This window comes from Schistocerca americana, chromosome 5, assembly GCF_021461395.2.
Source record: "Schistocerca americana isolate TAMUIC-IGC-003095 chromosome 5, iqSchAmer2.1, whole genome shotgun sequence".
Lineage (NCBI taxonomy): Eukaryota > Metazoa > Arthropoda > Insecta > Orthoptera > Acrididae > Schistocerca > Schistocerca americana.
In genome coordinates, this window is record NC_060123.1 from 419,339,918 (window position 1) to 419,365,864 (window position 25,947).

The 25,947-nt window shown below is 40.4% G+C and overlaps 1 protein-coding gene across 1 annotated transcript in view; it reads left to right on the forward strand.

Annotated features, from left to right (window-relative positions):
* LOC124615362 (dnaJ homolog subfamily C member 13) overlaps nucleotides 1-25,947 on the forward strand; it is a 361,181-nt gene that overhangs the window by 155,062 nt on the left and 180,172 nt on the right. The window contains exon 19 of the mRNA XM_047143178.1: nucleotides 4,599-4,884. Coding sequence (XP_046999134.1) covers nucleotides 4,599-4,884 — 286 coding nt within the window. The remainder of the gene's footprint in view (nucleotides 1-4,598; nucleotides 4,885-25,947) is intronic.

The window sequence follows — 25,947 nt, forward strand, 5'->3', positions numbered from 1 at the left end:
ATCACCACATAGTAGTGATGTTGAGTCACAGGCAGGCACACTGAAAAGACTGCTGCGCACTTAAGGTTTAAGATAAAAAGTCCTTCTTCCAGAAAACACATGCACGTACACACACACACACATACATTTCACACTTCCATGGCTACAGTCTCCAGCTGGTAGTGTCCCAGAGACAGTAGTAGCCATGTGTGAAAGGAGTTGAGAGTTGTGCTTGTGCTTGTGTGTGTGTGTGTGTGTGTGTGTGTGTGTGTGTGTGTGTGTGTGTGTTTTATTGTGTAAGAAGGACTTTTTTCTGAAAACTTAAATGCATAGCAGTCTCTTCATTGTGTCTGTCTGTGACTGGACGGGACCTGCTTGTGGTGAGTAGCAATCTATTCTTCTCATATTCTTGCAAAATGAAATAAATTTTCTTGGATAGTGGTTGGTACTAAGTGCATACACTGCCTTTCGTTCTAAAGAACTTTTTTCTGCATCTGCTTTTTTTGAACCATTGGAAGTCAGTGTCAGTGTCAGTGAAAGATAAACCCACGGAAGGCAAATAATTTTCAAGTAGCGGTTGTAATTGTTCTACATACTGATTATCACTAAAATGTATTTAATAATATGAGAGAAGATCAGATGAAAAGGAGACAGACTACATAACAAGCATGGCTCAGACATCCGTATCTCAGGTAGGTGTGTGCATGGAAGTGCCATTTATTGGGAATCAGAAAGGAACATCGCAAATGTTCATTGCTTGTGATGTTCATTTGTTAGACATGCTCGACATGAGGTTAGCGAGTCGTGTGTGTCTGACTCCTCTGTGGAAGCCAGGAATGTGGAATGAGAATTTAGAAGTGAAATTCATGCCCAAATCTGTGCTGTGTATAATAAACACAGTATGTCGTGTGCATGTGTTCGTGTGAAATAAATGATTTCAAGTAGGTTGGGTGTCACTGAAAGACAGCAGTCAGATAAGACAGCTCATTATACCACTACCCCTTCTGTCATTGCTGTGGTGTATCCCATTAGACATGAATGACAAGTGGGTGGTGGAAGACATTCAAATCATGTTGGGAAACACAGTACTGCTCATGTCACGTGGAGCTCTGGAAAATCTGGCACAGTTGGTTCCCCACAGCCATATGTAGAATATAATTTCCTGTCCCATACTGTCATGAAAGATGAAACATGGTGTCATCATTTTGAGCCAGAGAGCAAGTGTCAGAGCCAACAGTAGAAGTGAATGGACTCATCCCCACTGAAAAAATTTGAAGCCATGCACGTTAACTCAAGTCATAATGACCCTCTTCTTTGATTGTAAGGGCCAACTTGATGATTGATTTTCTAGAACATAGTGCGACAGTTAAAGCAAATGTGGACACTTAGAAAAAACCAATGTGCGCCACCTCATCCAAACGCCCTGGAATGTTGGTGGACAGCATCACTCTGCTGCCGACCCATGTGTTGCTAAGGTTGTTTTGACTGTGGTGCAGAAATTGTGGTGGGAAGCTATTACACATTATCTATACAATCCTGATCTCTCCACGTGCAACTTACATCTATTAGATGCCCTGAAGAGAGACATTCGTGGCCATTGATTTACTTCAGATGAAGAGATGGATGCCTGGGTACAATCGTGGTTCCATAGGCAGCTCCAAATGTTTTTCCACAAAGGCATTGATCATCTTGTCTCACTGTGGGGTAAATGTGTTAACAGTTATGGTGATTACTTTTGAAATAATAAATAGTTTACCTACTTTTCTCCATGTGTCTCATTTTTATTTGACTGCTTCTTATTTAGTAATAATTCAGCACATGAAATGAAATGGTTTCAATCTATGGCAGGCAGAGAGTGGATAGCATTTCTTCTAATAGGTACTTGTTGATGAAATTGCACGCCAAATTAAATTGAGAGTTACTGCTGTATGCTTTCGTTAGATGAACAATCTCATGGTTTTCAAAATTAACACAACAGCTCTTGCATAGAGTATTGGTTCACTGTGCCTGTACTGAAACCATGTCCTCAAATGTTGGGTAGTAACGAGAGTGATTCTGAGATGCCTGCATAAGATCTTCTTTGTAATGTCATTTGCATCATTATGAAGGTAGGCTGCAAAGTTTTTAACTACCATTTATAAGTATAAATTTATCATATACTTTGTTGTAAATGAGGTAGCTTGGTAATCTCAGTGCAACAGTGTATTGTTGTTAAGTGTTGTGAACATTGATATGTGTAATTTTTGTAATGATACTGTTAGAAATTGCGAACAAATGCAATCTGCAGTTGTTTTTGATAAGTGATCACTGCCACATGTTTTGTGAAAAGAATGTTGAAGACAAATAACACACTGTGTAAAACATTTTTGCTTCAAAACAGTGTACTCCAGCACAGATGAAACTGAATCAAGCCTGGGTATCCACATAAATTTTTCCAGGAAAGGCCCAGACTCTAAAATTGACATTTATGCTATAAATGAACTGGTGAGTTTAGAGACATGTTGTCACCCAAAAACTAATTTTCATTGGTGACATACCAAAAATTATTATACCCAAGAGAACTGATGCTTATCCACTCAATATATGAATGAAATCTCTGTACTCCACTCTCTGGAGACTGGGTGGGCAGTGTGGGTTGAGTGGTGAGACTAGATCCCCCTATTGTCCCCCCTCCCCTTTTTGTACTCCAGTGGAGTCAGGGTAAGTTCACTTTAAATCTTTTGGTACTGAATAAATTAATGAAAAAGAGATTGTATGAGCACTGCACATATGCTGGGAACTGGGTATCCAGTTCATTTTTATTCTGAAGGTGGTGTTAATAATATTCAGATGTGTTATGTTAGGAGATAACAACAGTAAGAGATGCAAGACTGTCAGTAGAAATCTAGTATGAACATACAGACAGCATCATATATGAAGGTCTGCTTGGAGAGTGCAGTGGGGATCATGTATGTTGATGCCAGATCAAACACTTGATTTTAAAATTGTATTCAACAAGCTTCAAGACAGTGCGAAGGAAGTACTGCACTGTTGCATCATTGCATGTGCAATGTACCTCCACTGTTAGGTGCTGTTTTATAAATGAGTATTATACAGAATTGGAAGCAAATTTCGTGTCTCATCTAACAAGATAAAATATTGATTGGAGTCTTGCTGAAGAAAGTTCATTAAGCTCAGTGGAAGTTATGTTGAAAAATAAAATCTGTTTGTGAAAAAAATAAGTGTTATGTACCCCTTTATTATTTATATAGTAGCTGATTAGCCAGTGTTACCCATCATCTGTTACGCAGGAATAGGAATCAAAATGACCTGTAGCATAAAATCAAGGTTATTTTTCTAGCATATTTTAAAAAGTAATTCTTTTAATATATGTAAACTGCATGTTACTATCTGTAATAATAAATATTAATTTATACATTGTTTTTAGTTCCACCACCAAGATTAAGACTAAATAAATTACTTAAGCAAAAATGTGTGTGTGTGTGTGTGTGTGTGTGTGTGTGTGTGTGTGTGTGTGTGTAACACATCCTATCCCCCCCTTTCTTATGACCCCAGCACTCTCTTTGTGTAAATACACTTATGAGCAAGAATTCAGTGGTGTTACTGCCAGTTTTGGTCCTATTTTTGTTGTCACATAAAAGTTTGTTATGTGAGAAATGAACAATAATTTTAATATTGTAGATGAACCCCAGCCTTGAAGAGATTAGAAGTCAAAACTCAGTTTCAACATTCAGTAAATTGCTGTCCTCAGATTTATAGAATTTTTGTATGACGGAGTTAAAGATTTTGTGATGTCTCATGAAATTACTAATTTCTTGTTATTCATCTTAAAACCACTGAATTCGTGTTATTTTTCATGAACTTTTCCTGTCCCTACTTACGATCATTGCATATCACCCTTATCCATAGTGGTAAAATGTCATCTGAATTGTCCCAGAAAACTATGATATCAAAGCAAAAATTAGTCATGTTTGATTACTTCTACACATCAGTTCTTTGACATCCTTATACAAGCAAAACCACAAAGACTGGACAACCCCCATTGTGGGATTCTCCAATTAGTCATTTCTATCAAGTCTGATTTAACTAGCGCAGTGTGTTCCAGAGCTATGATTGGAAACTGACCCTCCCTCCCTCCCTCCCTCCCTCCCTCCCTCCCTCCCTCCCTCCCTCCCGTCTCCCCCCTCGCTCCCCCCCGGATATGTCAAATGGCACTGATATTCACACTTCAACTGTATTTATCCTTTTACAATGATTTTATGCAATAATTACTGTGTGGGATTTATTGAGAATATTTCTCCCAATGTTATGAAGCATATAACTTGCTAACACTTTTGCAGTCTCATTTGTTGTGAGGTTGACCCAGTCACAAGTTAGAAGGGACAATCAATTTTTTTTACTCTTTTACCTGCAGCTAGAACTGACAGTGTTCTTTACTTGTATCTTATGGCCAAGAAATGTACCATTCCCTAGAAATATCCTGCAAACCAAATTTTTCATTTTCTGGCTCACCAAACGTGTAGTTCAACACAACACTTTTTTCCCTCCATTTGCTGTTAGCTTTAAGTGCCATTTAGAATGTACCTTGTAGGTAACCATATAAGGTCATTTTGTTGCAGAGATGCTGATGATGCTATAATTCGACCACTGCCTAGAGTGAAGCGCCTTTTGTCTGATCCATTGTGTTTGCCACACGTGGTGCAGCTGCTACTCACATTCGATCCAGTACTGGTTGAAAAAGTTGCAACCCTGCTGTGTGAAGTCATGAAAGACAACCCTGCAATCTCCAATCTGTATCTTACTGGTGTTTTCTACTTCATCCTGATGTATACTGGCTCTAATGTACTTCCAATTGCCAGATTTTTGCAGTTAACACACATGAAACAGGCATTTAAAGCAAGTGATGTAAGTAAAAACTGTTTGCAATGTTATTTTATGTATTGCAATGACTATAATAAACATCAATCACTCATAGTGTAAATGTATCAGTTGTTATACAAAGATGATAGCAAATTGTCTGACAGTCTGCGTGTAGTAATTAATTACTGTATTTTTTATACCTCTTGTATTAAAATGTCTTTTTTCTCGATTTTTCTCCTCTACTTGATTCTGAAAAATTATGTGATGTCTTTATCTTCTTTTTCTTGAATGATTTAGCTCTGATGTAGTTTGCAGCATGTAAAGTAGTGAAAGTTTTTAGTGGTCTGCACTTATTTGATAAATTTTATGCACTTGTCATTGTCTTGATTTGTGTAGCATTTACTCTCTTGGATTAGATTATATTAAAGTATAACAAACAACAAAAATGACATAATAAAGGAAAAAGGCTAGAAGCAAGCTATGATAGATTAATTTGTGACAGCAAAAGTAGCTTCTTCAAGAGATGGTTGCTGCATCTATGACTAGTTGAATGTGTCAGCAGATCTTCGTTTCATCGACATGCTAGAGAATACTCTTCTTAGTGACTGGTTTGTCAGTAGTGCCGTACAGTGTCAACAACAACATGTGAATATAAAATCTTGTTCTATATGCAATCTTTTCCCAACACTCAAATTGCAGGTTTAGTAATACCTTCTATGTGACAGAATGGTTGAATTACTTGTCCATTTGAAAATTGGATGTCTTACTAGCCTGCAGATTGTGGTTAATTAAAGGTAAGTGGTTGCTACTTGGTCATTGTCACACTTGCTATAAAATTTTTTGTTGTCTGTAAATTATGTTTCTAGAGGATCTTAATTATGGACTAGTGCTGCCAACTTTCATATGGCCGCTGATAAAAGGAGTGGACTTCATGCAAGCGCAGATGATAAGCTTTTTAAGTGGCATAGTATGATACTGTCTGTGACTTTGAAGTAATCTGTTATGTTATATTCCAGACAGTATTATAAAATAGTTGAGACATCTGAATCCTCATAATTCAGTCATAACTGTGAAAAGTCTAGGTCAACATCTGAAACAGTTGCCTTCGAAAAAAGCAACAAGAGGGCAGATAGCAAGCTAGGGCTCATTTCTAAGGTACCATTTGACAACAATAAATTTGGCTTGCAGGATGAACATTGAAAATAATTGTTTATTTGGCAGTTTTGTCAACCAGTTTTTTAATTATATCATTAGGTTCTCTTCTTCTTGAAGTTCAACATGCAATTGTGATAAACTGTCTTCAGTTGTTTATCCCTTTTAAGCCTGTGTTGCAAATAGCAAACTACAATGAACAGCAAGAAATTGGTACACCTGCCTAATATCATGTAGACCCCTCGCGAACACTCAGAAGTGCCACATTACAACGTGGCATGGACTCGATTAATATCTGAAGTAGTGCTGGAGGGAATTGACACAATGAATCCTGCAGTGCTGTTCATAAATCCGTAAGAGTGTGATGGGGTGTAGATCTCTTCTGAGCAGCATGTTGCAAGGCACCACTGATAAACTCAATAATGTTCATGTCTGGATGTATGGTGGCCAGTGGAAGTGTTTAAACTCAGTAGTGTGTTCCTGGAGCCACTCGGTAGCAATTCTGGATGTGTGGGGTGTCATCATCCTGTTGGAATTGTCAGAGTCCGTCCGAATGCACAGTGGACGTGAATGGATGCGGGTGATGAGAATCGTATCTAGATGTATCAGGGCTACCACGTCAGTCCAACTCCACACACCCCACACCATTACAGTCTCCTGTGACACGAAGGGTCTGTGGATTCATGAGGTTGTCTCCATACATGTCCATCCGCTCGATAAATTTTGAAATGAGACTCGTCCGGCCAGGCAACATGTTTCCAGTCATCAACAGTCCAATGTCTATGTTGATGGGCCCAGGCAAGGCGTAAAGCTTTGTGTCGTGCAGTCACCAAGGTTACACAAGTGGGCCTTCTGCTCCAAAAGCCCATATTGATGATGTTTTGTCGAATGATTCACTCGCTGACACTTATTGATGGCTCGGCATTGAAATCTGCAGCAATTTGCAGAAGGGTTGCACTTCTGTCATGTGTAGCGATTTTCTTCAGTTATCATTGGTCCTCTTTTTGCAGGCTCTTTTTCTGGTCGCTGTGGTATCAGAGACTTGATGTTTTACCGAATTCCTGATATTCACACTCTTGAAATGGTCATACCGGAAAATCCCCACTTCATCGCTACCTTGGAGATGCTGTGTCCCATCGCTTGCGCACCAACTGTAACAACACATTCAAACTCACTTAAATCTTGATAATCTGCCATTGCAGCAGCGGTAACTGTTCTAACAACTGCAGCAGACACTTGTCGTCTCATATAGGTGTTGCCAACCGTAGAGTCGTATTCTGCCTGTTTACTATCTCCTTATCTGAATATGCTTGCTTATACCAGTTTCTTTGGTGCCTCTATGTATTTTCACTGTCATAAGGTTACTATAAAGAAACAAATTTTTCTTCTGAGGTTTTATGATAAGACTCTGCACTTGTTTTTATTATGATAAGACTCCCCCAGGGGGCTCGCCACTCTTTGGCGGGTTTGTGCTTGGCTACCATGGGGCCCCAGCCTTTGCAGCACTTTTTCCCTTCTGTGCTGCATATCTATCCTCTTGCTTTTCTTTTTCCCCCTCCCTTGGGGAACATGTCTGCGATGTTATTGGGAATGTTCTGCATTCTCTGTCACTGATGTAAGAACAGTCGTATCTTTGTTTTTCACTCCCTTTTCCTTTCTTTGTTTCTTGATGCAATGTAAACATAATGAGGCTAATGATTCAAAGACCCTTCCCACTGTGCCACGGTTCCTCGTCGTCTCACGTACTGAAGACGATCAGCCCTTTGCCACGGTAAATCCATTTATTATTCGGTTCGGGTAATAGGGAGTCGTGGTCCCATGGGTAATGCCCATTCTCATGCAAAAGTTCTTAAACCCTCCTGAAGTAGAACATGAAGCATTGTCGCTAATCAAATACTGCGGCAGCCCGAACATGCCAAATATATTTTTCAAATTCTGTGTCACAATTTCAGTCATGACTGCCCTAGTGGGATACATCCAAGTAAACCTTATGAAGGCATCCATACATACTAGGATGTACTTATTACCTTTCTTAGGTTGAGGTAAAGGCCCTACAAAGTCGATGTACATTTTCTGAAGGGGATAGTCCACAGGTACAGATTCCAGCCACCCAACCCTACCATCCTGCACTGGTTTGGCAGCAGCATACACCTGACATTTACTAAAATTGTACTTAATATCTTTATCCAATTCCTTCCAAATGAAATGCTGATGAATTTTTGCACGAGTTTTAAATGTTCCCAGATGGCCACCCACCAGCGATTCATGAAAATATTTAAAAATGAAAGGTACCAAATCCCCAGGCACCACAATTTTGTAACCCTTATCGTGCTAAGCCTTGCAACACAATACACCATCTTTAAGTAGGTATGGTGTCACCACCTTTCCTTCTTCAATTTTTTGTTTTATCTCCTGCACCTCGTTATCCTTCTCCTGATATTCCCAAATGTCTTTAAACAGCTGTGGAAAATCAGTGAGAATCGAACTAATTGTCCCTATGGAAGCACTACCTTCATCCAATTCATGATTATCAAGTTGTATGTCAGGTTCCTGAAAAAGGCAGCTGAGGCCATTGGCTACCTGGCTTTCAGATCCTTTAATGTTCTTGACCTGGAACTTAAATGCCAAGATCCTTGTTGCTCACCTGGCTATCCTTCCGGTCTTAAGAGGATGTGCACGGACCCAGCTGAGTGCCTGGTTATCAGTCTTTAAGAAAAACTTTGTATTTTTCAGGTAATACCAAAATTTCTCCACGCCAAATAATACCGCGAGTGCCTCCAGCTCGTAAATAAAATAGTTCTTTTCTAAATGGTTCAAAGCACGTGAAGCATAGGCAATAGGCCTCTTTCCTTTGTCCCCTTCCTGAAGAAGGACCACCCACACCCCCGCATTTGAGGAGTCAGTCTGAAGTATAAACAGAGCATTGAAATCTGGAAGCGTGAGTACTGGTGCTGACGCCAAGGACTGTTTCAGGGATTCCCAAGTGGCTTCCTGCGAAGGACCAAACTCATGTTTTTGCCCAAGGCATTCAACAGGGCCAATTTCTCCTCAAACCCTGGAATGAACTTACGGAAGAAATTTGCTACTCTTGACACACTTCGCAACCTCCTACACATTTCTAGGAATGGGCAACTGCTTTATAGCTTGCACCCATTCCTTAGTAATAGTTATCCCCTTACGGAGAGACCACGTTACCAAGGTGGTGCATAGATTCACAAGCACACTTTACCTTGGCTGGATACATCGTAAGACCCACAATTCCTTAACCTCACTAAAACCTCCTTTAAATGTTGATAATGTTCCTGCATGGAACTATTATAAACTACCAAGTCGTCCAGGTAGTGGTATATAAACTTAAACTTTATGTCCGAGAATATTTTGTCTAGGAGCTGAGCTAGAACTGCAGCACCCGTAGATAATCTGAATGAAACCCTATTGAATTAGCAAATGTTCCAATTGATCATGAAGGCCGTAATCGGTTTGGAAGTTCCTGCAAGCAGAATTTGATTATAAGCCTCGTTTAAATCTAAAGTGGTAAGTATCCTTGCACCGCGAAACCATACAAAACAAGAATGTAGGTTGGGAAGAGGTACTGACTGCAATACCACTTTTTTATTCAAATCCCTGTAATCGGCCACTGGACGATAATTCCCATTGGGTATCCAGACCAGAAACATAGGCACAGCATATGGCAAATTAAAGGGCTGAATTACTTCCTGATCTAACATCTTTTAAATCTTTTCCTTCAACAAATTCATTCGAGGTGCTTTCTTAATAGGCATGTTATCAGATAATTAGATGTGATATTCCAGGAGAGATGTCATCCCCAACCTCTCTGTTAAGACATGCAGGAATTCACTACATAATATCTGTATTTCCTCTTTCTCTGCTAATTCCAAATGTTCCAGCCACAACCCTTTCTCTTCTCTCTTTTTGCTTTTTAATACCCCTTCACTAGTCACAACTGCCACAGAAACTACCCCTTGGTGCTTACAAAATTCAAAACTCTTCTCCAGTTTAAATCTGAAGCCAAATTGGCTTGCACCCCAATCAGTCACCAATCTCATCTTTTCAGTAACATCAGCTCCTCAAATGCATGTTGTGGCAAGCCTGCTTACCACTCGCATCCTCACCCTCCACGTGAAATCCCTAATTCTCAGTTTAACCCATATGACACCCTTCACTCTTACGCTGGACTGATTTACTGCCTTGTATTTAACTCTATCCTTTTCTATTTTACTCTACTTTCAAGTAGAACTGTTACGGTTAAACCAATTTTCTTCAATTGCCGTAATAGTACTACCAGAGTCCAACAATGCACACACAGGTTCCTGATTCACAACACAGCATACAAAAGGTAAACCCTGTTCCTCCCCTCTACTTATCACATAAATCTCTTTCCATTACATTCCTACCTCTTTTTTGTAATTGTCAGGACATCCCTGGCTCACTCTTCCAACAAATCCTACTAATGTGACCCAACTTCCCACAAATACAACACCTTATCTTACTTTCCTTTTCCCACTGCTGATTCGTAGAAGTAATTTCCTTCCTATTCCTATTGTTTGCTTGAACTTTCCTATTCCATTCCGTCTTATCCAACTGGTTCTCCTGTCCGTGTAACCTTTCATAATTAATGGCCTGTCCTACCCTCTGTGAGTCTACGTACATAATAGCCTGGATGTGCCTTACTAATTCATTCATCTGGGAAAACGTTTGTGTTGTCCCACCAAATACTGCCGTCTTATCGTCTGGTCGTAATCCTTGAACAATATGTAATACAATTTCTCTTTTGCAGTGTAGCAGGCAAACGGCTAGCGCACTCTCTCCAACTCTCTCAACAAAGTCGACAATCTCTTCAATATCCTCCTGCTCGTGACCATACTGCTTATGAACTAATTCTTGCAACACACAGGGGGAATCAAGGTGCAAATTTTTGCTCTAAATTGATCCAACATTAGTCTTTCCTGAATCGCGTTCAACAGGTGTTCTACTAAGTCTCCCTTTACCTTTCCCACTCAGAGTTTCAAAATTTCCAAATTTGTCATGTTAACAGCGGCACTTTCTGATGATGAAATACAAAAACTCCACAATATTCTCCACCAAATCTAAACACCATTCCTTAAATCCTGTAAAATAATCTTGCATGGGGTCAGGTAATTTCGAATACGGCCAATTTGAAAACGAATCTCCCCCCCACCCCACATGGCGTTGCTCGACCTGCCCCGCTTCACCTTCCACTCCTATGACGAGAGCCAGCCCATCACTGATTCAGTTTAAATATTCCCTTATTATATTCTCTTATTCCCTCTCCATACCTACTAAATCATCCACCCGATTTAGGTAATGGGCATGTCTCACTTGTAACCTCCTAAACTGATTTTTGGTTAGTGAACCCATATCCAAACCAACACCATCCAACATTTTCTGAAGTGGCACAACTATAGCGGCAGCGTCCAAACTTACCTCTCTTTTCTCAATAATTTTTATCATTACTGGGAGGTGCATATTCTTTGTTAATAATTTCAACAATTCAGTTACATTGCCTTGTGGTTCCAAACCCTTCCATTGAAGTTCGTACATCAACTAACTTCTCCTCGATAAAGCAGTGTTCTTCACCAGATTCGATGGCATCCTGGAATAATTACAGCATTATCAGGTCCAAAATAGTAGCGAACAATCTCATACTACAACCTAATTTTTGATAGATTGAAAAAACTTTCCTCCAGCCAATCAACAGCGCTCTGCTACTAATGTGCAGAATTATTATTTAATTCAGGAGCGACTAGACACTTCAACAAGAACAACAAACAACAGGATTAGCATTGCCACAACTTAACAAATAGCCTCTAGTCCCATAATATTACATCAATTCCTGTTCCAAACAGGCCATGGTTGATTGGCTAATGGAGATTGGTGCCTTCAGTAACTGCTTGCACGACATTACTGATCTACATAATTTATTAATAATAGTTCACTGGAAAACAAGTCCTAAAACACTTCATAGCAAGGCTGGTTAAATAACTGTTCCTTTGATTTATTGAGTAATAAATTCTCCACCAATAACAGTAGGAGACATCAATTCCAAATAAAAGCTTACAGAATCGTAATGGTAGAAAGGTACCTTACAAATTTCAAAATTCGCTTTCGTTTAACATGTAGGTATAAAAACGTATCCAAAACTGACAGTTAGCATATTTGTCAAATTCCAGTATTTATAACCCGCTGAAGTACAGCACAGAACTGACAATTTCAAATCTGTCCAGTGAGTAACCCTGATAACAGAAAATTATGTTCACAAATAAGAAATATAGTAACTTTATGACAATGTCCATCCGGCATTGGCCGCACTTTTAGACAATCGTAAATTCCGTTGATATGTGACAGTCACTGTTGTCTCCACACAGTTAAGTAAAGTAACACCGCAGAAGTCACTGAAGGTTAATACACATACGGTATTCAACTGCTTTCTTCTCCAATATCATGACATCATTATTGTGGGCAAGCATGCTACAGCACAGCGTGTTCAGGTTGGGCTCACGCTGTCTTGTTTATTTGCCATGCCAAAACATTCACAAACGACATCAGCCACAGCTCACCATAAATTGTGTCCATACAACTGCAGAGCCCACGGCTTATGGTTCCACAGCAGCATTGAATTCCCAAGTGTCTCAGTATCACCATCAGTTCGTTACCACAGAGTGCCAAAATTATTAATGCTTAATTCAGACCATCCGGACCCAAACACTCTGCCGTACTGTCCGTCTCACTCGGACTCTCTAACCCCCCTCTTGTCATCACCAGAGGGCCACTCGCCGCCAACTCGGTGCCCCAGTATCTATGGTGAGACCAATATCAACCAAAATACTTGCAAACGGAACACAATCGTGCCGAAAATCGGCACATTGATCGAGGTGTCATTGCCATCCATCGTGTAATAAAAAAGATAGATTCCTCCTTAGTGCCCACCCGCACTCTTTGCCTCACTTATGATAGAGTGGTGCTGCCGTCCAAGATCAGAGCAGGCTATGAAATTATGACGGTCCAACTGTACATTGCAAACCTGATGCGCTGCTACCAGTGTCATCATTTTAACCACGCTAGAACATCTGGTTGCCACCCAGCCAAACATGTAACCTGTGGTAGGGATGCACATGAGGGCGATCGTCCGCTTCCTTCTCCACACTGCATCCACTGCAATGGCGGCCATGCTGCCGCCTCTCGGGATTGTCCCATGTATCTTGATGAACAGGTTGTCCAAGAGATCTGGGTAAAAGAAAAAGGGTCTTGCCCAGTAGCTCGCAAGTTACTGGCTAGTTGCAAACCCTATGTTCTCCTGTCTGGCACCTATAGTTCTGTTCGTGTTATCCCTGGCTCCATGAAGGATATGGCGACGCAGACATGCGACCTCAAATTCAGCTCTAAGGTGAAATAGCCCAGTGTCAAGGTAGCATCACCATCCCCCCGACCAGCTGTGCAAAAACTGTCAAACTTGCAGCTCTCGCCTCAAGGGGCGAAGCCATCAGCTACACAACTGGTAGGCCAGAAAGGACAGGAGTACTACTGTGTAGACTTTCTCTGTCCCTCCAGCCAAGCAACACCCATGCCTTCCTCTAACCAGAAAGCCTTGAAGAAGTTCACCAAAGGCAAATGGTCTTCTTCACCAACTCCAAGATCGTCTTCAACAATGTCGCCACACGGTACCTTAGCCCACCTAGCATCTGTATCGCTGGTGCACACCACCAATCGTTTTTCAGTGTTGGACTCATAAGACCAACCACACAAGCCAGCCGATGTTTCTGTGGACCCCCATAGAGCAGGATCCTCTTGCTTCTGTGCCTTGTTGTAGCGAATCTACACCGGCTGTCACTTCATAGCCGCCGAGTTGACACCCCTACATCTCATCATCATCATGACTGTCCTCTAATGGAACATTTACGGCCTTCGGTCCCACAAAGAGGACTTAAAGCTGCTTTTAGCATCACAGCATCCTCTTGTACTCTGCCTTCAGGAAATGACCGCTTTGAGCTTTCACATTACTTACCGATTTGTTTTGACCTTCCCGCCTGAGGTTGGCATTCCATCTCATTGGGGTGTCATGCTGCTCATATGGAATGACATTCATCTCTGACTACCCACCTTCAAGCTGTTGCAGTTTGCCTTTTCCTTCCCCACCTGACTTTTTCCCTTTGTACCATTTATGCCCCTCTGTCATTCAGTGCCACCAGGGCACCAGCTACCTGCCCCATTTTTGTTACTCGGTGACTTTAATGCTCATCATCCCCTCTATGGTTCTCCTGCAACCTGTCAGAGGTGCCCTCTTGGCTGACCTCCTTAACCAACTTAACCTCCTCTGCCTTAGCACTGGAGCACCAAATTTCCTTTCCAACTCCTCGCACTCCTATTCCCATTTCGACCTCTCCTTGTGCACTGCCCAGCTTGCCCATCATCTTGAGTGGTCCATTCTTTCTGACACCTACTCGAGCGACCATTTCCCATGTGCTGTCCGTTTGCTGACTCCTACCCATACACGTACATGCCCAAATTGCAGCTTCTTGAGGCTGACTGGCAGCTTTACTCCTCCCTGGCAACCTTCAAAGAACATGATTTCCACAGTTATGATGACCAGGTGGAATATCTCACAAACATTATCCTTACTGCTGCAGAATGTTCCATTCTTCGCACTTCCTCTTTTATCATGTCATGTCCCAGCCCCTTGGTTGACTGATCCCCCAGGGGGATCGCCACTCTTTGGCGGATTCGTGCTTGGCTACCATGGGGCCCCAGCCTTTACAGCACTTTTTCCCTTCTGTGCTGCATATCTATCCTCTTGCTTATTTTTCCCCCTCCCTTGGGGAACATGTCTGCGATGTTATTGGGAATGTTCTGCATTCTCTGTCACTGATGTAAAAACAGTCTTATCTTTGTTTTTCACTCCCTTTTCCTTTCTTTGTTTCTTGATGCAATGTAAACATAATGAGGCTAATGATTCAAAGACCCTTCCCACTGTGCCACGGTTCCTCGTCATCTCACTTACTGAAGATGTCAGCCCTTTGCCGCGGTAAATCCATTTATTATTCAGAAAGGTGTTGAAGCAAGTGCCGGTCCTGTGAAATCCTGCTCTCCTTGGTGGACTGAGGAATGCCACGACACAGTTCACGCCCGGAGATGTGCTCTCCGAATTTTCAAGTCATCATACAATGGCAAACTCCATTCATTATAAATAGATGCATGCACAATGTTGTCGCGTTCTTCGAAATATCAAAAGAGCTAGCTTCTTTTAACAGTTCCACCCCTTCCTCTATCATGTGGGCGAACCTTCGATGGCTCTCTGGGGCCAAGATCCATTCCCCAGTTTCCAGCCTGACAGTAACAGACAATGTTATCGTAGACCCTATTGCCATTTATAACAGCTTGGGGCCACCATTTTGCGGAAGATTCGAGCTCTTTCCACTATCACCCTGCCTTCCTCTATTGGAAATGAGCGGAGGTGGCTTGGGCGATACCCTTCTCTTCTCCGAATCGTGAGTGCTACAGTGCCGCCTTTACTATAAGGGAGCTAGATCATGCTCTCAGTTCATCCTGATTCTCTGCCCCATGGCCAGACACCATCCACATTAAGATGTTGCAGCACCTTTCTCTTGCGGGCAAGAACTTTCTGCTTAGTGGACAGAGGGCACAATTCTTGGATGCTGGTGTGAAGCTACCATCATAACCATATCTAAGCAAGGTAAGGACAAAAACCTTCCTTCCAGCTACTGCCCCATCTCTCTTACCAGCTGCATTTTCAAGGTGATGGAATGTGTGATTCATGCCAGGCCAGTATGGTGGCTTGAGTCTCACAGTTTACTGACGAATGCAGAGTGTGCATTTCGAGTGCAGTGTTCTGCAGTTGACCATCGCTTTACTTTGTCCACCCATGTGATGAATGGTTTTCTGCAGAAATCCCAGACTGTGGCTGTGTTTTTCGATTTGGAGAAGGCTTATGACGCCTGCTGGAAAACTGGTATCCTCTGTATTCTTTACACGTGGGGCTTCTGTGGGCAAGTGCCCTGTTTTCTTTGAGCATTTTGACAGGACAGAGTTTTTTTTTGTGTGTGTGTGTGTGTGTGTGTGTGTGTGTGTGTGTGGGGGGGGTTTCTGCCTTGTCAGACACCTTTATCCAGGAAAATGGTGTGCCTCAGGGTTCCATCCTGAGTGTTGTCCTCTTTGCTATTGCCATTAACCCTATAATGGCCTTTCTCTTGCCAGGCATCTCCGGCTCCCTTTTTGTTGACGATTTTGCCATCTATTGTAGTTCTCCCTCGACATGTCTCACTGAGTGGTGTCTTCAGCACTGTCTTGATCGCCCTTACTCCTGGAGTATTGACAATGGCTTTCGCTGTTCCACTGACAAAACTGTCTTTATGAATTTCTGGTGACACAAGTGGTTTCTCCCACCATCTTTACATATTGGGCCTGTTGCCCTTCCGTTCATTGAAACTATGAAATTCCTGGGGCTCATACTCGATAGGAAACTGTCTTTGTCTTCCCATGTCTCTTACCCGGCAGCCCGCTGTACATGGTTCCTCAATGTCCTGTGTCTCCTTAGTGGTATTTCCTGGGGTGCCAATCGAACCACCTTACTCTGTTTGTACCTGTCCCATGGCCACTTAAAACTCGACTGTGGGTGCTTTGTTTATGCATCTGCACACCCATCCCTCTTACACTGTCTCAACACTACCCACCATTGTGGCATCCGTTTGGCCACGAGTGCTTTTTGCACTATCCTGGTTAGTAGTCTGTATGCTGAAGCTGCTGAACTACCACTGTCCGGCCGTGAGTTTCTGCTCGGCAGGTATGCATGCCATTTGTCTGCCGTGCATGGCCACCCATCCTATGACTTCTTCTTTGATGCTTCCTTTCATCATGAGTACAGGGCTTGTCCCTCTTCTCTATTATCTGCTGGAGTCCGCTTTTGGCACTGCTTATGGCGGCTTCACTTCCTTGGCTTCGTGAAGTGGCCCAGGTTAACCATGGTCTTAATTCGCTTCCTAAGGACACTACTCCAGCCTCGATCTATTGCCTTTAGTTTCATGGCCGTCACATGGAACTTCACGATAGTTCCTTAGTCTACACTGATGGCTCCTGGACTGACCGTGGGCTCGGGTACGCCTTTGTCATTGGCACCCATGTCTTTTGATATAGGCATCCAGCACACTGCTCAGTATTTACAGCTGAGCTCTTTGCCTTGTATCAGGCCACGGAGTACATCCGGCGACACAGCCTTTTCAATTGTGTTCACTGCTCAGACTTGCTCAGCACCATTCAAAGTCTATGTGTGCTTAGAGCAGCGGGTCCAGGAAAACACTCACTCACTTACTGACTCTTGGTGGAGGCAGTGTGATGTTTCTGTGGGTTCCTGGTCATGTCGGTCTGCCAGGAAATGAGGCTGCTGACACTGCTGCCAAGGCTGCAGCCCTCGTGCCTTAGCCTGCGCGTACCTATATTCCCTCTTATGATCTCTGTGTTTCTGTCTGTCAGGAGGTGGTGTCCCTGTGGCATCACCACTGGTCCTCCTTTCACAGGAATAAGCTCTGGCATATTAAGCCCCTCCCAGCAGATAGGACGACTTCCTCTCGGCCCTCCCGCCGGGAGGAGGTCATTTTAACTAGGCTGTGTATCGGGCACCGCTTATGATGCTACCCCACCACTTTGTACACATTGCGCCAAAGTTCTAAATATCCGCCACTTCCTGATGGAATGCCCGTTTTTTAACAATTTACGTTCCCGCTTGGTTTGCCGTTTTAGTTATCGGCCATTTTAGGAAATGATGCGCTGGCTGCCGACCGCATTTTACTTTTTATCTGCCAAAGCAATATGGCGAAGGCCATTTAATTTTTAGTTTTGAATGTCCATTTGCGTATGGTGTCTCTTTTTAGCCTTTTTTTCCACATGCCTGGTTTTAGCTGTCTTCTAATTATGTCAATTGGACTGATGTATAATCGTTTTTTAACTCTTCTGTCTTCATGTTCTGGAGTTTTGACTTGGGCACGTGTGACCCTAGTTGTTTTTTGTGCCCTAAAGCAAAACAAAACCAAATTATGGTAACACTTGTGGATTTCTTAATGAACATAACTGTTCTTGAGCGATAGTTCTTGGCACTTGTTAAGTGCCAGTCATCTCTAGATCCCAAATGCTATGTTTTGTCCCATTTGACATACTGTCGATAACATAATAGTTGACTGTTACTGTATTAATGATAGTGCCAGTTCTTTTCCACTAAGTACCCAAAAATTGAGGGTAGAAAGACCAGTGAAACTTTTTAACGTAATTGTTTGCTAAAAGGTCATAATCTTCCAGTAATGATTGGCTACTTTGAGAATTCTTTTAATGGTTTTTGATGTAAGCTTGCCTGACTTCCATCATCTAAAGTAACAGATACATGTGATTAGATTAGATTAGATTAGTTTTTCGTTCCATAGATCCGTGCTGAGTAGATCCTCGTGGGTGTGGAACATGTCAATTTTTTTTTAAAGCTGAAACAACAATACTAACAGAATGAGTATATACAATACATCATTTTTAAGCTCAAATAACAACACTAATAGTATGAGTATATAAAATACATCATTTGTTTCTATTAAAAAATTCATCAATGGAGTAGAAGGAGTTGGCCACTAGTAAGTCTTTCAGGCTCCTTTAAAACTGATGTTTATTTGTAACTAAATTTTTTATGTTTGCTGGCAGATTATTGAAGGTGAGTGTTCCGGAGTAGTGGACCCCTTTTTGAAGTAAAGTAAGTGCTTGTAAGTCCTTGTGCAGATCATTTTTGTTCCTGGTATTTTATGTATGAACTGAGCTGTTTGTTGAAAAAAGAGATATATTATTTAGGACAAATTTCATTAAGGAGTAAATATACTGAGAGGCAGTAGTTAGTATACCCAGTTCTTTGAAGAGGTTTCTACAGGACGTCCGTGAATTTACTCCACAAATAATACGTATTACACGCTTTTGGACTCTGAAAACTTTTGCTTGACTTGAAGAGCTACCCCAAAATATTATACCATATGACATTGTGGAATGAAAGTAGGCAAAGTATGCAAGCTTTTTCATTTTTATGTTGCCTATGTCTGCTAACACTCGAATTGCAAATACAGATTTGTTAAGGCATTTCTGCAGTCCTGTGGTGTGCTCCTCCCAACTGAATTTATTATCAAGTTGTAATCCCAGGAATTTAAGACTGTCAACCTCTTCTATCTGCTCTTCTTCATACTTTATGCATATGCTGGGTGGAAACCTCTTACAGGTTCTGAATTGCATATAGTGAGTCTTTTCGAAGTTTAATGTCAGTGAGTTGGCGTTAAACCGTTTATTAATATCCATGAAAATATCATTAGCAGACCTTTCTAGAACTACACTCAACATACTGTTTGTTGCAATAATTGTCATCTGCAAACAAAATGAACTCTGCTTCTGGTGACATCATTAATGTACACTAGAAAAAGCAATGGCCCTAGATGGATCCTTGTGGGACACCACATGTAATTTCTTCCCATTCTGATGAAGACTTAATAGTCCCTTGCACTGACACGCTTTGTTTCCTGTTAGCGAGGTATGACTTGAACCATTTTGCAGCACTGCCCATGACACCATAGAATTCTAATTAATTTAAAGGATGTGGTTCACACAATCAAATGCCTTTGACAAATCACAGATAATACCTGCTGCTTGTAATTTGTTATTTAATGAATTAAGTAAATTTTCACTGTAGGTGTAAATAGCCTTCTTGATATCCGAACCATTCAGAAATCCAAACTGTGTTCTTGGTAATATGTTATTTGTGGTCAGATGGTTGAGAAGCTGCCTGTACATTACTTTTTCTAAAATTTTTGAGAATGCTGGAAAAAGTGAAATTGGTCTGTAGTTTGATGGTACCTCTTTATCCCCTTTCTTGAATAGAGGCTTAACATCTGCATATTTTAGCCAGTCAGGAAATGTCCCAGTTATAATTGACTGGTTACACAAATAAATTAGAATTGTACTAAACTCACAAGACCATGCCTTAATTAACTTTGTTGATATTTCATCGTAACCACTAGAATGCTTTGTTTTTAAAGATTTTGTTATGGAAGTTATTTATTTTGGTGAGGTGAGTGACATATTCATGTACCTGAAGCTGTTTGTAAAGGCTAGTTTCAGATACTCAAGGGCATTATTTACTGACCCTGACAATCGCATTCTATCAGTAACGGATATAAAGTACTTGTTAAATAGATTTGCCACACTAAGCCCATCGGTTATTAATGTGTCATCTACCCTTAATGATATTTGCTCCTGTTCCTTTCTGGTTCTACCAGTCTCCTCTTTCACTATATCCCATATTGTTTTTATTTTGTTCCCTGACATTGCTATCTTCTTCTCGTAGTGCATTTGTTTAGACGTCTGAATTACTTTTTTTAATATTTTACAGTATTCCTTGTATTTAGCTAAAACATCAGAATTGGAGCTATTCTTGGTCAACAGATACATTTTCCTTTTTGTCTTACAGGAAATCTTTATTCCTTGTGTAATCCATGTTTTTATTAAAGACTTCTGTTTAATTTGAGTAACTTTTAGAGGAAAACAGTTTTCAAACATGGTACTGACATTGTTCATGAATGTGTTATATTTTTCATCCATGTCATGAGCACTATAAGTATCTTTCCAGTTCATATCTTTGAGCAGTTTTCTAAAACACTCAATTTTAGGTTGATTGACTACTCTCCTGTACTCATATTTAGCAGTCTTGATAATCTGCTTACAATAATTTACATCCAAAACAAGGAGCTGCATGTCATGATCTGATAGTCCATTTATTACAGGTTTTATGATATGATTTTGTTCCTTTGATTGTCTATAAAAGTGTTATCAATGGCTGTCCTTGAGGATTTAGTGATCCTAGTTGGGAAGTTTACAGTGTGAGTTAGATTGAAAGACAACATTACTAACTGCAGTAAATGTTTACTGGAAGATTGCATTAGAAAATCTGTATTAAAGTCACCAGCAATCAAAATTTCTTTGTTTCTTCCTGTTAAATAACCCAAAAGAGCTTCTAGATGATTCATGAATAGATTATAATTTCCTACAGGTGCTCGGTAAATAGTTACTATTATATAGGATCTGTTATGGAACTCTACTTCTGTTGCACATGCTTCTAGATGCTGCTCTAAACAGAATTTATTAACGTCAATGTTCTTGAATTTATGGCAGTTTTTAATAAATGTGGCAACCCCTCCTCCATCCATATCTACTCTGCAGAAGTAGGAAGCTAGCTTAAATCCTGAAATGTCTAACATATCTATACCAGTGGTCACTTGATGTTCAGAGAGGCAGATTGTGTCAATTTGGTTAGATGAATTCATTTCATCAATACAAATGAGTAGTTCGTCAACTTTATTTCTGAGTCCCGGAATGTTCTGGTGTAATAAAGATAACTGGTACTGCATACTAATGGGATTATAACTGCTTTGGTGAAGATGAACTGGTAGTTTCTGATTACTTTCTGTTAAACATTGTTTAAATGGAGGCTGTATGCTAAAATCTGACTCCTGTTCATCTCTTTTCTCAAACTGAATGTGTCTGCCAATCTCTCTTAAAACTAGTTTTCTTTCCCCCTTCCCTATCCTAAAAAAGGCATCCCTCTGCCACCTGTGACCACTGGTATTTTACCACTTGTGACAGTGTTCCCCCCTTAAGTTTTCTGCAATCAACCCAGACGGTTTTCCCTTCCCTTTCCTATTGAGGTGAAGGCCATGCCTAGTGTAGTCCCACCTATCGATAGCATCCACAGGAATCAAACCAATATGGGACCCTATATCTGTCTCAAGCAGCCACTCCGACTCCACGTTCACCCTCCTGATGGAAGAGTTCAAATGAGGCTGATCGTGGCGTCTCAACACAGATACAAATCCGCCACACTCGTATGCTTAGTTGCTGATGCTATCTTCACCAGGTCACTCTCTATGGAATATTCAGAGTCTCTGTCAATGCTATTTCCCGGACCACCCACTATAACCACGGCATCCTCCTTTGTGAAATCCTCGCATAAAGGACAAACATCCTCTGTTACCTGACCCAGACCTGCACTAAGCTTGAAAAAGTTTGTGACCTGGTACTGTGGACCTAGATTTTCCTGCAGTAGTTGGCCAACACCTCTACCATGGGAACTACCTAACAACAGAACTTTCTTTCTCTTTACAAATTTGCCTACCTTTTTAAAGTCCTTGAAAGCTTGTTGTGCCCTTTCTACAGCTTCAGCGACATGAGGCTCATCCGATTCTGACTGAGGCAACAGGTCAAATCTATTTTCAAGATTTATGACAAAGCTGTCCGATGCTCTCCTTTGCCTGTTCCCCCTATTACCTGTTGCCATTTTCTTCACGTCATTATAACTATTATAGAAGCTTTTGCATTGGGAATGAGTTATCTTTTCCTGTTTGAATATTTTTTTGATGTGCATTTCTTATGCATAATAAACAGTTGTTCATTCCCTTCAGTTTCCTTTCCTAGCCTGTAGGCTCATCATCAATCCCACTGCCCATTTTCTAGATGGTACTCACAAAGAATTTGACCATGGTGTTCCCTCCTGAATAGTTTGCCACTTGACATAAGTAAGTTATTGTCTGCAGAGTTCCTCAGGAAATACATAAAAACTATTTAGGAGCAAATACTTTCACATAATAGTGCAATTTCTCCCCCAGTGCTCAGAGTTGTTTGTGATATTAAAAATGTACAGTGTTTAATCTTTAAGATTGTCTGACACAACTGCTTTTAACTTATGCAGAACATCAAACTGGTTTTGTATAGTCCTGTTTGTACTCAAATTTGTGGAAATTAGAATTTGTATATTCTTTTAATCTTGTTATTGCAATGTGGAGTTTAGATTGTGTGAAATTGTTTCCACAATTTAGTCCCATTTTCAGTATTGCCATAAATGGCTGCAATTCAATGGCTGGCAACTTGGCTTCTGTTTTATGTTTAGTAGTATGTCAAGATACGTGTGACACTAGCATTCATTCACATCTACTGGAGTGTAGTGGAGAAAAGACAGCATGCATGAGTGAGTAATTGTGTGGTCATTTGGTTGACCAACATTCACATAATTGGCACTATATTGTACTGATTTTACATTTCAGTCCCACTTCATTTTGTTTTTCCCTAAATATTCATCTGATGTGACATGCTTAATATTTTCAACACTAATCTTGTAACTGAAATATTATCAGATTATTTCTCTTTTGTTTTCTCGTATTTATCTACATTTAAAGAGAACTGCCATTTATTACACCAAGTGGAAATTTTGTCCAAGTGTTCCTTTATTTACTTTTGATCTCAGAAAGTTGGTATTTCCTTTAGGTAACAGCAGTGTCAACAAACTATCAGGTAGTGACACTGGTCTTGCATGATAAATTGTTTATTTTCTCTTTTGCTTCATTGACTGCTTGCTCCATAACAGATTGAGTAATACGGAGGATAAGCTACAGTCCTGTCTCACTTTATTCTTGACCACTGCTTCCCTTTCATGATCTTCAACTGCAGTTTGGTTGCTTTACCAGTTGTAAATATCTTTTGCTCGCCATATTTTGTCCCTGCTACTCTCAGAATTTTAAAGAATGTATTCCAGTCAGTGTTATGAAAGTTTTCTCTGAATTTACAAATGCTATAAATGTAGGTTTGCCTTTCTTCAGTGTATCTTCTAAGATACATCGTAGTGTAGCATCAGTATTGCCTCACATGTTCTTAAATTTCTCTGTAACCCAAACGTATCTTCTCTTAGGTCAGTTTCTATCAATCTTTCCATTCTTCTGTAAATAACTTGTATCAGTGTTTCTCACACATGACTCAAGAAATTAATGGTTTGGTAATATTCACAGTCACCAGCACATGCCTTATTTGACACTGGTATTATTAAATTCTTGTTGAAGTTTGTTGATACTTTGTCTAATTCTTTCAAACATTTCAATAATACTGAGGAAATACCATCTACTTGAGGAGCTGTGATTCCACTTACATTTTTCAATCCTCTGTCAAATTGTTCTCACAGTATAATGTCTCTGATCTCATCTTCATCTGCTTTCTCCTCCCCCCTCCATAACATAATGTTCAAGTTTCTTCCCCATGTGTAGCACTTCTGTTTAGCCATTTCATCTTCCGTCCTTCCGTTTTTTGCTTAATACAGGGGCCTGCTTGTCTTGTCTCCAGACGTTTATCTAATTTTCCTGTGTATTAGCGTCTATATTTCCCAGAGCCATGCATTTCTCTTTTAGCCACTCCTGCTTTGCCATTGAGTACTTTCTTTCAATTTCAGTTTTTATACACCTTCCTTTTGTCTGCTTCATTTGGAAGGTATTTTTCTCCTTCATCAACAAAATTCAATATCTCGTGTATTTCCAAGTGTTTTAGCGAGCCTTGTCTTTTTTCTTATTTGGTCCTTTGCTGTCTTTTCTATTTCATCTCTCAAAGCTACCCAGTCTTCTTCTTTCCATTGTTTCATCCAGACATTGGGTATTGCTCTTTCTTTACAACAACCTCTAGTTCTTGAAGTTTGCTCAGGTGCTAACTCCTTAATTTCCAACCTATCTGCAAGTCTCCAGTGTTATAACCCAAGAACACTGTAACTTTATTACATGATAAAGAATCAACTCATGAGGGACAAAGTACATACAACGGACGACACACAAGTGACCAGCAGAGGCTTGTGCTCAGGCCCGTATAGTCATTAGTTCTAACAGGGGCGCAGCTGGCAGGCTGCCTTCACAACTGCTCATATAGCCATACTAGCATGTTGGGTTCCATCTAGTGGATGAATTAGTCCAAACTTAATGTATGAACAGAAATGGCACTCTCACAAATTTGACAGTTAAAGCATTCAATTTCAATCTGGAGTTTACAACCAATAGCTTACGGTCAGAGTCTATAGCTGTCCATGGAAATGTTTTGTAGCTTGAAATTTGGTATCTAAATCTGTCTCTCTTGGCATTATATAATCACTTTGAAACTTTCAGGGGTTTCCATGTATTTTCCATGTGTACAATCTTCTTTTCTGATTCTTAAACCATGTGTCTGCAATGATTAAATTATGCTTTGTGCGGAACTCTATCAGAAAGATTCCCCTTCCATTCCTTTTCCTCTATCCTTGTTGTTCTACTATTTTTCCTTCTCATGCATTTCCTGTTATTGAATTACAGTCTTCCATCCCAATTAAATTTTCATCTCCCTTGAAAAACTAAATAAATTGTTTTGTCTCATATGTTCTTTCAATTTTGTCAACTACACAGTTAGTACAATAGTAGCGAGTCTTGGCTTGTGTCTGTCTTCGCTAAATTAATGCTTTTCTATGCTGCTCATAATAGTTCACCTAAATTCCTGTTTCCCAATCCATTATTGGACCTACCCCTAATTATCCCTATTTGATTTTGTGTTAATAGTTTTCTACTCACTTTATCATAAATACTGTTCTTCCTGCCCTGAAACTTCACTAATTCCTAACACATTGAACATCAATCTATTAATTTTTTTTTTTACATTTTCAAATCTGCCTACCCAATTAAGGCATTTAATATTAATTGCTCTGATCCATAGAATGCTGGATTTGTTTTTCCTGATTATCAAATCCTCTGGAGTAATCCATGGCTGGAGATCAAAATGGGTTGGCTATTTTACCTAAGTCACTTTAGTTGAATGCCAGAATATTTCCTTTAATCCATGTCTATTGATGTCAGCAACTGGTTGTTATACCTAAATCTTCTTACTACTCTGCCAAATTGCATTTGCATCGATCTTACAAAGGATTAAAGTGTGTACTGCATATTTCACTAGTAGTTGGTTAACTGCTAAGGAGTACCAACAGCCAAGAAAATGAAAGCACAGACAACAAATTCTGTGGGCTAACTGTAAAATGGAATGTAAAAGGAAGATATTTAACAAAAAATCTAC